The 12,695-nt window shown below is 41.0% G+C and overlaps 2 protein-coding genes across 9 annotated transcripts in view; one reads left to right on the plus strand and one right to left on the minus strand.

Annotated features, from left to right (window-relative positions):
* Positions 1–12,695, plus strand: part of CMSS1 (cms1 ribosomal small subunit homolog) — a 255,582-nt gene that overhangs the window by 183,350 nt on the left and 59,537 nt on the right. The window contains exon 1 of one of the 6 annotated variants that reach the window (XM_075105469.1): positions 6,133–6,172. The exons of the other annotated variants lie outside the window; for them this stretch is intronic. Coding sequence (XP_074961570.1) covers positions 6,148–6,172 — 25 coding nt within the window. The 5' untranslated portion in view covers positions 6,133–6,147. Of the gene's footprint in view, positions 1–6,132; positions 6,173–12,695 lie in introns of those variants that run through there. 6 annotated transcript variants of the gene reach the window in all.
* The window catches only part of FILIP1L (filamin A interacting protein 1 like), a 217,751-nt gene that overhangs the window by 181,494 nt on the left and 23,562 nt on the right, over positions 1–12,695 (minus strand). The gene's annotated exons all lie outside the window — the stretch shown is intronic.

Below are 12,695 nucleotides of genomic sequence, written 5' to 3' on the forward strand. Positions count from 1 at the left end.
TGGCAGGCAGAAACCTGAACTAAGGACTTTGAGGAAGGGACACCCAGTCTGGGCCCTTCCCAGGGCTGTTGTAGGACAGCCTCAGCCCCAGGGTGCAGACCTGAAACCCTTCAAGATGAGTCAACGCCAGAGCACCTTTCAGAGTGAGCGGCAGTTGCTGCTGAGGCGTGCAGCACACAGGATGGGATGCAGGGGAATAGTATTTTGGGATTGCACAGGAATTATTATGGGATGTTTCAGGCAAGAACCAAAGGCAGGTAAAGGGAGGCATTTTGGTAATTTGGGGAGGAACAAGTATGGGAAAATGGAGGGCTCATGTAATTATAGTGCCCACTGCTCCTTAAACCTGCATCTGCTTCTTAAGGAAATCTAGCCACTAGTTCTATGGAGGAGGGAATAAGGAAGAAGGAGGGCTTTCATTGTTACTTTAGGAGAAAGACGACTTGTTTGTTAAGCACTGACTGTGCAGCATTGATTTTAATGCCATACAAGGTGAATTCAGCCACACTCGATTGCTCAGTTGAGGTAACTAAGTATATTTTATGATAAATGCACGTTTTTTGAAGGCTTTGTGTAAGCTCGTGTGTGAGAATCCTTTAGTGCAGGTCTGTCTGTTTAATATCCCATCAGGTGCTGATGTTAAATTTGGCTGCTAGTTTTGAAGGGTTTTGATGATGGATTGCCTGGAGTCTGAGAGCTGTGACCTCTGGAATAGTGTCAGTTTGAAGCCCGTCTTTACAAGCATACTAAAACTGTTAAATATGGTAACTGAAGCAGCATGTGAGATCCCATCATTTGACTCAGTGGCTGTGAGACCTTCATCTCATCGTACTCTTCATAGCATGTGTTTTCATTCTAGCAATGGAAGCTGGATTTGGAACATAGTTTTCATAGCAATTGAGATATCCCTCAGGAGGGAGCCCTACAATAGCTTATTTAAGGGGTTAACTCCTTGTTATGTTAGTTAGCTCTTATTTAACTCTGATGGCTGCCTGGGTTTTGGATTAGGAATACCAGGGCTTTTCCCAACACCTTCTGGTGCATCAAATGGTATGAAAGGTATAAGTACAGAGTAAGATTTCATGTAATTATAGTGCCCACTGCTCCTTAAACCTGCATCTGCTTCTTAAGGAAATCTAGCCACTAGTTCTGGGGTTTTTTTTGTTTCCTGTTTTTCCAAAGAATAATATGTCATGCGTGTGCATTAGCCCAATTTTACATATGGTTAGTTTGTTCTATGTTTGTCTTTTCTGGTCATCTCTGAAAAATAAATTAAAAAAAAAATCTAAGTCTTGTTGTCTGAAAAGAAACTGCAAACACAGTAGTGTTTTACATGATATTGCTACATTATAGTAATTTCTTCGACTTGCTGGCCACTTGATTTTTACTCCCACCAACTCTACAGTGTTTGGGTGACAAGAGAAAGGGGTCCTGAACTGATTGGTGCAACATGAGAAGTATTAGTTAGCAGGAGTCAGATTTGGATGTCAGGAACATCTTATACTTCTACACTTATTTGAAGACCATAGGATTGTGGAGGTGATGAGGAAAAACAGACATCAAGTTTGTCTCTCTTCAGTTTCTTCGAGTTCCTACCTAGTGTACAGACAAAGCACATTTCACAAAGTCGCAGAAATGACAAACATACACCTCCTAACTGACGTGGCATTTTCCCTAGATTGTGAAAGGCCTACTCCCTCTCCTGTCAGCTGGTTTTTTAGCTGGTAATTTGAGACTGGCTGGTTTATCCCCTTCCATGTCTTACACCTTTCACCTTCTCTGTTCACCTTTGAGAAAATAAAAAATAGCAGAGCTAGCTGGTTTAGCAGAAGGCATGTGAGCATCACTTGACCATCTTCTAGCCTACTCTGAGCCACATTTGGAGTAACCAGCCTAGAGAGATGAGCATTGCATGTCACTGTTCAGAGCAGTAGGACTTTAGGATGAAGCATGGCTTGATGTAAACTGTGTCCAGCAATTAAAGGCGAGCATGTTGCATACAGTTTTACTGAGGCTGATGATTTCAGCAGAGATTTCTGTTGCTGATTTTATTTGGGTCTAGGCTGAAGAAGAAGAAAATGTGCTGTGCGCTTCTCACAGTTTAGCTAGAACTGTAGAAGTCAAATTGAGGGTTTTTTTTGAGAGGTTCAGTTACAACTCACTTTCCTGATCTCTGCTTGTTCTTTTTGGAGTTTGTTGAGGCCAGTAATTTGGTAAGGACATGAAGATTTACCAGCTGGGCACACCTGCACTGTGGGTTGATGTAGACTGGATTGGTGGCTGGTGGTTGCCTCTGAGCTCAGAGCTGCCAGATGCATCTACAGTGGTTGCGGGATGGGAGCTATAGAAAGATGCTGCTCTTCTGTCTGCATCCTGAAATGGCACCATGATTCTCCCCAGCAAGTTCCTTTTGCGTCTCTGAGGATCCACGGTTTTCCTGGGCATTAAAAACAGACTTGAAATGTACACCTTTACTCATTTGCACTCTATTTAGTGCTTGACTCAAAAAATACGTGGAGTGAAACTCATGGAGTGAAGCTCGTACAGTGAGCAGGAAGCAGCTGCTGTCAGAGGGACTTTTTCCTCTCTTTGGTATCATCTACCTTTCACTGTGGACAGCTTTTCTCTATCGTCTCCTCTGACTGTAAGGCTTCTTTTCTCTTTTTTTTTTTGTGGCCAGGACAAGCTTGTTGCTGGTTAGGTTATATTAGCTGGGAGGTTATGATATGAGTGTGGATGTGGCTACTTCTGTACCTGAAGAATGAGAGGCAGCAGTAGTAAGTACTGGCAAGTGCTGAATGAACGCTTTCTGGGCTTGAAAGGGAAACCAGAAGCCGTTCTAAGAAATTAGTAATTCTGTTTTGTTATCCCTCCCCTTGGTGAATGCAGATTCTTTACCCCCATGTGCATGCTTCTGCTTCTGGCGCACCAGCTTCAGAGCTGCTGTGTCTTTTACAGTGTTGTCTGAAAACCTGTCCTACACACATGACGTGAAGTATGTTCACCATCAGTCTTGAAAAAGGGTCCTTTTCTGCTGCTTTCTCCTTGGTGGAAAACACACAATGTGTTTTTGTGGGTTGTTTGGAGTTTGGTTTTTTGTGTTGTTTTTGTTTAAACAGAGTATTTGATAAAATATATTATTTAGGAATGAAAAGTTCCTTGGTAATGTCTAGGCCAGTCAAACATTTTCATAGTTAATAAGTCTGTGCTTAAAAATCAGCCTTTTGTGAGACTAAATTCACATCTTTCCATGTCTATCAGAGACTTTATTTCAGGCTTTTTTTTTTTTTTGGTTCATGGTTCTACATTTTTGATTCAGTTTAAACTGTCCTCAGAGACTTCTAAAACATCTTTAACTGTTTCTACTGGGGGCAGAGAGATGCATTCATGGAACCGTGTCTCCAGATAAGCTGGAGACTGTATAGTGCGGGGAGCAAGATGCTCATAATTCCACTTAAGTTTTTTTTCCTTCAGCTGTAGCTTTTTTTGAGAATTTTTTTTCTTTTTTTTCCCATGCAAAAGAAAATGCAGTTCTTGTTTTGGGAAGGTTTTTTTGACTTTTTTTTTTTAATTAAAGCTTGTTAGTTATTGGTATTTTCTCTGAGGAGTTAAGAAATCATATTCAAGTTATATGTGTAGATCTAAAGTGCTGCCTTGCATTTTTTTGGGGGAAAGATGACTTAGCTGTTTAGAGGAAAAACTGCTCATCTACCGGCAGAATTTGTGATTTCACGTTCTTTGAGAGAAGTCTGCTGTATGTGATGAATTTTATATGTGGTGTATTGTTTTATGATGTTAAAACCTGCTTGTAAAGTACGAGGAGAGTGGGAAGGTAGAATACTTCGTAAGAAATAATAAAGGATGTGAAATTTTAATTCTGGAAGGATATTTTCAACATTAGGTGCTTGTGAAAATGTAGCAAAATGCTTTATCTTAGTGTATATATATTGAGGAAGTCTAATGTCAGATTCCTTTTGTGTTCTTTAATGGAAAAATTTCTGTAACTAGAAACTAGATTTTGGATTTAACAAAATCAGTAGGAAATTTGTCATTGAATTCTGTGTGACTAGGATTTGGCTTGTAGTGTTTATGGCACTTGGGCTGGATTCTTCTCCTAGCCACGCTGGTGAAGCTTCAAAACCATCTGCTGGCCATAATCCACAGTGGTAGGTTACTGTACATGCTAAATCTCTTTGGAAAGCTTTTATTTGATAAGGAAAGCTTTGGAAAGATTGTCTCTACTGGTGGCAAGCCTCAGGCCATCCCATCAGACAAAGAAAGGCAAGGTGTTCCTTATGTACTTAGCACAGAGATACAGAGAACTTCGTAGATAAAAACCAGCTTATTAAGCTTCATCCAAGAATTGCTTTAGAGAAAATAGAAACTCTGCTTCAAATTTGTCTGCTTTCCCTTTGTGTGGATCATCAGTGAAGTATTAGTTCAGATGCTTCTAGGAAGACACATCGTCATCTCAGATGGTTCTTGTGAGTCTGCATTGCCCGTTTGGACAGGTGTTTGTGGGCAGAATTGGAGGAAGATTCTGTCTTCTGGCATTGCTGAAATGCTAGAACTGTGTTCGATATTCTGTTAATGTGATAGCCAGATAGCAAGTGGTTAATAATTCAGCCCTTCCACTTTTGGCATTAATTAAGAGAGCAGAATTGATACACATGTTAATTATTCTGTTACATTTTTTCCCAAAAGCAAAATTCCCAAATTACAGTGATTTCATGGAAGTATTGCAGCAATGCTTTTTAATCAGAAACCTTAATAGCAAGAGGATGAAAATGACTATCCATAGAGGGAATGCATTACAGACCACCAAACATCAAGAAATATCCATAATAGGAATGCTGTTTTATAGTCTTTTTAGTTTGAAGCCAACAGATCTAATGATCCTGTTACACAACATACTTATGCACTTTGGTAAGTTTTGAACACTAGACTCCCCAGGGAGTTTAAAAGAAAGGAAATAAAAAGCCCCTGACACTAGTTTTGTTGACAACCTTCCAACCTGCGAGCAGCTCTTGTGATACTTGTATGGTTTAGGAAACAAAATATAAAAACTGTCTGCAAGGGCATGGGATCCCAGCTTTTCTGCAAAAGATAAAAATTTCTTATTATTTTATAGGGTGTGAATTGCCAGGGCTAGAAGCTGTGAAATTTGCACATCAGTTTTTGGAACATAGCTTCGGACAGTTGCCAGTGAAATGCACTTTGCCTAGAATTATAAGTGAATCTCACAAGACTTTACATCACCTGTATTGTAGAGTTACTGCGCTTACACCTGAGAATACTTCATAATGTTGTGTTCGATCTACTACATGATTGGCAGAGCTTCAGAAACACTGTGGTCTGTAAAACTGCATTAAATGTTTTCCCATGCTTCAACTGATGATAAGTCTTTACTTTTAAAACACGAAAGAAATTATTAGTCACTGTAAGTAAATGGAATTGATCTAATTGCTGTATTGGTTCCATTTTCAGGTTTATTGTATTTAGCTATAAGCATCGGTATTGGCCTTATTTGAAGACTTTGGTTAGGATTTCTTTGCACTAACAGAAGAATTTCTGTATAAGTGAAAAGCACAGTAAAGACTCCCAGCAGGCTGGCCGAGCTAATAGGGTTGAGGTGTGAGAGAGACGTGAATGATAAGGATCAGCTAGAGGATGGGAGAAACTGGCAGATTCAGGGTGAGAGACTCAGGAGCAAACAAGAACCGAGTCATTTTTAAAATAGATTACACAGCGACGCAGAGCAGTACGATTAGTCTTATGAAGACAGGCCTTCCTTTACTGCTTCTGTGGGTGTTCCTCCCACATCTTTAGCATCCTTCCTAACAGGAAGCATCCTTCCTTTACTGGTTCATCCTGGAGCCGGTTAATTGGGATGAAGCTATTAAAATGTCACACTAGGAAAAAGTTTGTGAAATATCGCATAATTTGAGCTTTTGAAGTATAAATGAGATGTTTGTTTACCTGGCTTTGTAACCACTTGCCTGCTTTCATGACTTAAAAGTCTTGGCATGGTGATGCAAGATGTTGTCAACCTTCTAGTTCATTTCTTTAGGTAGCTGCTGCTTCCTTAGGAATGTAATTTATTGCTTTTGTGCTTACTTTTCTGCAGCTACATCAATGTGATGTAACATGAACTTCAGCTACAATGAAGCAGGTCAGAGCTGTGTACTGTCTTTCGCATAGTGAACTGTGTCTCTTCGTCATCTCTGAATGCAAGACAGGAGAAACTCCAATTAACCTGTAGGCTTTTGTCCCCCATCTCTTGTTTCTTCATGGCTAACCGAGGTGGTGGATCTCTACAGCCATCACCAAGGATTGATCAGAGGGTGTTACTGGGAGCCAGCTGTGAAGAGCTCCTGTTTGTATGTAAAGTAGAAGTCAATCAAGTCAATCCTCAAACTTTACCATCTTTTTTTTATTGCAACGAGATCTTAAGGAACTGGAGTTTAAAAGCAAGTTAAAAGTAGAATGAAACAGCGTTGTTAGATTATTGTAGCCCAAATATATTTTTCTTCATTTGTAGTTTGAATGAAACAAATGTGAAAACAAGGCTTAGCCTCAGAATTAAACAATTAAGCAAAAAAAACTATCAAACTATACATCTTTGGCTCGTATAAGGCAAACATCCATTTTTGGAAGAGTAGCAGGGGGGTTAGGCTGTCTTTTAAATTGCTTGCTACATTTACTTCCTTAGGAAGTTAATTTGTATTGGATTAAGTTTTTAGATGGAGGGAATGCCTTACAAAGGGGGATCCCATGCATCACTTTCCTCCTCCCTCCACTCTGCACACAGGCAGCTGGAGTGGATGGCGCTCACCCTCACACGCTCAGCTGCTCCTCTTGTCTTGGCAGGCCAGTGCTCCTCTGGAATTTGTTGCTTTGTGCTTGAGGTTACTCAAGCCTTTCTAATTTACATCACTTTTTTTTGTGAATTTTAACTTTTGCATTTTCTTGTAGTTTTTAATTTCTGTTGCTGAGGGACAGACTGGTTTCCAGCCTCATGTTTCTTACTTGGTGGAGTTTTAGCCAGATGTAAGCTATGAGAGCTCCATTCCTTGGTGAGGAGATGCACCTCCTTGTTTACTGGGCGAAGAGCATAATCTACTTACATGTGGTGTGTCAAGAGCCTAGGGCCAGAGTGCATTGCCAAGAAGTGATCCAAAACTTCCTTCTCAGCAGGCCTTTTCCCTCTGTTTGACACATAAGCGGTCAGACTGAACATCTTCACTCACAAAAGAAAATGCAGGATGATGATACTAGCTGATAGCATCTCTGTTGTGGCAGGGGATTGCTTCACATAAAGAAATCTGTTCCATCACTGTGGTTTGGCCATTCACAGAAAGTACCTCTGGTTTATAGTGAACCATGATGACTAATGAGGAGATCCCCACTGAGGCCAATTTAGAGCCTTGCAGTGGCTCCCTCCTCAGAAGGAGCAGAGCAAAAGCTGTGTCTTCCACCTTAGCGAATCGCTGCAATTGAGTAGGGTGGGTTTTTTGAAGCATACATTGTGTTCCCTATAGACCATCCTGTACGTCTGCATTTGTCAGCGTTCCTGATCCTTTGTACCTTAACCTTTTTAAGGTCCATCTTATGCTCAGTTCACATGAGCCAGGGAGGGCTTGTGTTCCCTGTGACAGTTCTGAAGACTTTGAAGAGCGCTGTGTCAGTGCTTGGAGCCTTGCTTTGCTGCAGGTGTGACCCTGTCCAGCTCTGCCCCTCTTTCTGTGACTCCACTGGCCAGAATGCCTGTGCCCTGCGCAGGGACTGGGCTGTTTGCGCAGGGACTGGGCTGTTTGCGCAGGGACTGGGCTGTTTGCAGTCCCACAGACACCCTATTCTTGGTAAACCGCTGTCCTGCAGCCTGTTTTACGTTCCTGTTCTTGACCAGTCTCATTCAGTGTCCTCAGAGGATGTCAGACAGCTTGTGGGGATGGAATAGACTTGCAGGGACTCCAGGAACAAGTCATGGTTGTACAGGCAAGCTTACTGATTTTCCATGAGTCTCAGAGGTAGATCCCTGTCACCCAGCGGTCCTTGATTCATATCTGGTCTTCAGAAGGGTGCCTCTTCAATATGGAAGAGGTTTGTTTTGAGGTCACTTTAGGCCCACATCTAAAAGGGTGTTCGTTTTTCTGCATCTGTGTTGTATTGTGTGTTTCTGTGCTAATATACTTGCAGAAATGCACCATAAACTGAGCTCTTCGCATCTATAACTATGGGTTATAGTTAAGTTTCTGAATGATCTGGTGACACTTTCTGAGAGGAACTGGATAATTCTGTGTCACCTTTATTGGGTCCTGAAAGTTCTCACAAAAAAAGAATGAGTGGAAGGCTGCCTGCTCCCTATTGGTTTGCAGAGGATTACGTTTTTGACAGGCTATCCTTTCTGCTGAAAAGTAAATTTGAAGAGGCTGAGACTATAACTACTGGCCAGCTCTCTCAGTGCCATGTTGCTGATACACAGATGTTTTCCCAGGTGCAACATTTGTCCTGGACTAACTTCCTTTGAGTGTGTGTCAAATTGCACGTCAGGTCAGGAAATTAAGCTACTGTCTTTTGATCCTTTCCCCTCTTCTCAGGTATTTCTGTACTTGCCTGAAGAACTTCCATGCTAGCAGTAGAAGGTGTTTTCTGCACCTGCCCCCAAGGGGTTTAAGCTATAGGAGAATGCATTACTCTGCATTTCCATCTTAAAAAGGGACTTATATACCACTGGCTTAGCTCAGAGGTGGTCACATTGGGTAACAGATTGTCATTCTTATATTGTTGTTAGTGTGCTGGGGTACAGGTGCTGGTGGAGATTGGGATTTGTTCCTTCCATGAATGCAGGTAGCATCTCTAAATTAATATTCCTGATCCCAAGGTCTGTAGAGCAGCTAACAAGACCCACATCTCTGCTAAGCACTGTTGAAAAGGATGCCAGGTGGGATTTGGTTCTTGCTGCAGAATGGCTCTGCAGCCACTGTGCTGCTGGAGAATCAGAGATCCCATTTTGGGTGAGATGGGCAGGGGAAGGACATACTAATGAGGTCCCTCATAGCATTACTGTGCAGGTGAACAGTCATCTAGAGAAGAAAGGAACATTTTTCTCCACTAACTGGAGTTTATTTTCTTTAGGCATGAACACAACTAACTTTCCTGTCTTTTTACTCCTAGGATTATGCTAGGAAAATGATAAGATTGTACATTTTAGAGAAACAAGTGTGATCCACTAGTTCTTTTAATCACATGCCCGTAGTGCAGAAGGCCTGAAGGTGATGCTGCTGGAGCTGCCAGTCCTGACAGGAACTGTGCCCAAGTGACCACTCCCATGTGCATCTATGGCATGATGAGCATTAAGGTGACATGCTACAAGGAATCCTTAGTTATGGGACAGTGGCCATCTTTTTAAATTAATAAAATAATAATAAAAAAGAACCATCTCTTCTTCAATTCTTAGCACAGACAGTTCGGATTAACTGGCTGAGGTGAACTGTTGCCTTGACCTGTAGTGATGTTGATGGTTAAGATTTGTCAGCTGCCCATTTTTCCACCGGCAAAACAAACTTTAAGTAGCTTTTTCATATAGCCACCTTCAAGTTACCTTTTCTGTGGTTCTCTTAAGTATGTGTAGTCTCTTTTCATTTCTTCTTCTTTTTTTTTTAACCTCATCTTAAGAGAAAAGAAAAACCAAAACCTACATTTGCCCACAGCGCTGATGACTGTGCTATTTTCTTTCCTCTAATTAGTTTAGGACCACACACAGGAGAGCAACACTGGGAAAGGTCAGTGGTGACACTGGGCAATGTGCTAAACCTTGCATAGCAATGCTATAAAGTATATTGTAGCAAACACAGAAGAGACTAATTGCTCAACTTTTCTATCCAAAAGTGGGGATGATGGTGTTTCCTTAGTCTCTAGGATTGGCTGTGTTCACTAATGCTTGGTGATTAACTTCTGTGGGGAATAGACGGTAGAGGGGCCTTTGGATCCTTCTGTGAAAATGTGTAATTTTGAGCTATTTTGCATCTGGAAGGAAGAAAGTTCCAAATTTTGAGGTCAACCGTACTAACAAAACCTCTGCAGATATATTTTTAGTTCACCGAATGAAAGTCAGATTTGGCTGGTGAAGAACGGGTTTCCTTCTGCGAAGTGTGTTACCTGATACTTTATTACAAAATGAAGTGGTTTGTTTCCCATTTTTCTTGAAACTGGCAAACTGTAAAACTTCCAGTTTGCACTTGGCCTAGGAGAAGACTTCCTCCTGCTTTCCCCTCAAATTCTTGTATGTAGCTTGTCAGTAGCTTTATGGTGTTGTGGAAAAGTCGCTGTTCTCATGAAGACAACGGAAAAATTGCTAATTCTTGTATAGATTCAAAGTTGCAGATGTTTGCTATTGTCTTCTCAAGAATTAAATGTAATTGTTATATGCTACTAAGACTTTAAGATCGTCAAGGGAACATTATCTCACTATAAAAATAATTGAAACCTCCTTTCAGGATAATGCACATGTAGCTAATATAGACATTGGCCACAGACGTTGAATTTGGGGATTTTAAGAGTTAAGGTATTTTCTGAGTGCTGTGGTGTGATCTCATGTCCGTGGGTATAATTCCATTGACTTCAGCTGAATTTGTTCTGTTCTCGTCTGTGAGATCACAGTCCCTAAAACCAAATTGCTAATATTTTTGTCATGTTTTATGCCTGTCTCTTAGGGCATGGGAATGTATGAATAGAAGAACTTTTTAGTACACTGAGTTTTCAGAATGCTGTTTTGAGCTGGGTTCATTTCAGTTCTGTGTAGATTTACAAAGCCGGGGGACAGAGCAATGTGTTGGCCTTGGGATGTGCTGGGGTTTGTGTTTGTTCTCTTGCAGAACTTAATGTGGATGCTTATGTTTTGGAATGTGTAGACTTGGAGCTGAATGGTTCTCTGTGCTCTGGTGTGGCGTACCTGCCACTTGAGATTTTGTGTCCTATCAGCTTTTCAATACAATTCTGGATTTTTATGAATCAAGTGGTCCAGGCTCCAGGATAATACCCAGATCTCAGTGTAGTGGAGCTTCACTACATCAAGAATTTATTTTCTTTTTAGTTGGGCATGAGACCTTGCCTGCGTGAGATGGGACTTATCAAAAGCTGCTTTATCTTTCTATGGCTCTAAAAACTATGGTTTTCTGGTGCTGAAAAACCAAAAGGGTTTTTGCTAAAAGCTGATACCTTTTGTGAAAGACTGAGTAATTGCAAGTACAGTTTTCTGGATTTGTGGTTGATAAGTGCATTAAAAAGTGTATGCTGCTCTTTGAGTTCTGCTGATAAAAGTCACTATAAGCAGTATTGTACTTTTAAAGTTATTTATTCCTTAGTAGTTAATTCACCTCTAAGGGAAGAAAATGTGAAAATGTTGAGCTCAGAGTATTGTATGAGTATCCAGTCTTCCTCAGCTGCTCAGAGCAACTTGCAACATACTGGGGGGGGGGAAAGAAAGAAGTTTTTTGGGGGGGTCACTCTAAACCTGTTTAACCCAAGTGAAATAAAAAAGCCCACTAAAGTATTTCAGTGATGTATTAAGTGCTAGTTAGCGTGAAATTGGTGGGTTTCCCAGCAGTCAAGGTGATAGGGGACCAATACAGGACTTTTTTCTGTTATGAGTTGTCAGTGTGGTCCATATGAGCTTGTCATAGAGTATACAAAATGCAAATGATGCCAGCTGCCCCCAGCTATGGGTCCTAATGCTGCAGCTGAGGTGCCTATGTTTTAGGGTCTACAGATACTTGGCCTTGAGGTCAGCACAGTAGAAAAAATGTGAAGAAATTTGAATATAGGATCACAGCTTCCTCAGCAAGAGGCATAAAATTCTAGGCCCATTGTATGTATCTTCTGCTTTTTTTCTGTATCGTTGATGTTTCTCAAACCTTTTATTTTCCAATGTATTTCCCCTGCGGGGCTGTGGCATGTGAGAACAGAAGGATAATCTTCAGTATTTAGAAGATGTTTAAAGTGCATACTTCAAGTATATAGAGTCGATTTCTTCCATGTGTGAAGGGAGAAACCCAGGGGTGAGGCTCATCTGCATGGGAGAGGCCTCAAGGTGGTCAAAAGCAGAAATGCTTGACAGTTCACGCAGCTTGCTCTCAGCAGAGCATGTCAATAGGATGGGGAGGATTTTCAGAAGTAGTCATCAGTAGTTTGATTTTCTTCCCATTGAAGTAGGTTATTTGTTTTGGAGGGTTTTGTTGTTGTTTTTTTCTACTAATTCTCTGGGAGTGGATCTGAACCAAACTAAGTACTCCTGTAATTCTTGTTTTTCAAATGTAGTGGCCATGTTTCTTGAAGAGCATTGGAAAGTTACGCCTGTAGTTCTCTCTATACGTTCACAAGTGTGCATGTGTGTGTACTCTACAAGTGTGGATTTTGCCATGACCGGTTCCTGCTATGTTCCTTTATTGAATCTAAGTACAGCTTTAACCCCAGCATGATTTGTGTGTGGATTTTGTGTTTTCAATTTTTTTGAATAGTGTGTTTTAATTCCTGCTAAACATTGTTTACTTCCTGCCTATGAATGGTAAAACCTCAATGTCTGCTTTTCATATAATGTTTCCAGGAACCTCATGCAATCCCAATAGTATGCCCTAGGGAATAGCTTATGAGGTCAGCCTTGCTGCTTACTTATCTTGGGATTCAGCCCTTCCGCC

Source organism: Phalacrocorax aristotelis, chromosome 1 (assembly GCF_949628215.1).
Source record: "Phalacrocorax aristotelis chromosome 1, bGulAri2.1, whole genome shotgun sequence".
NCBI lineage: Eukaryota > Metazoa > Chordata > Aves > Suliformes > Phalacrocoracidae > Phalacrocorax > Phalacrocorax aristotelis.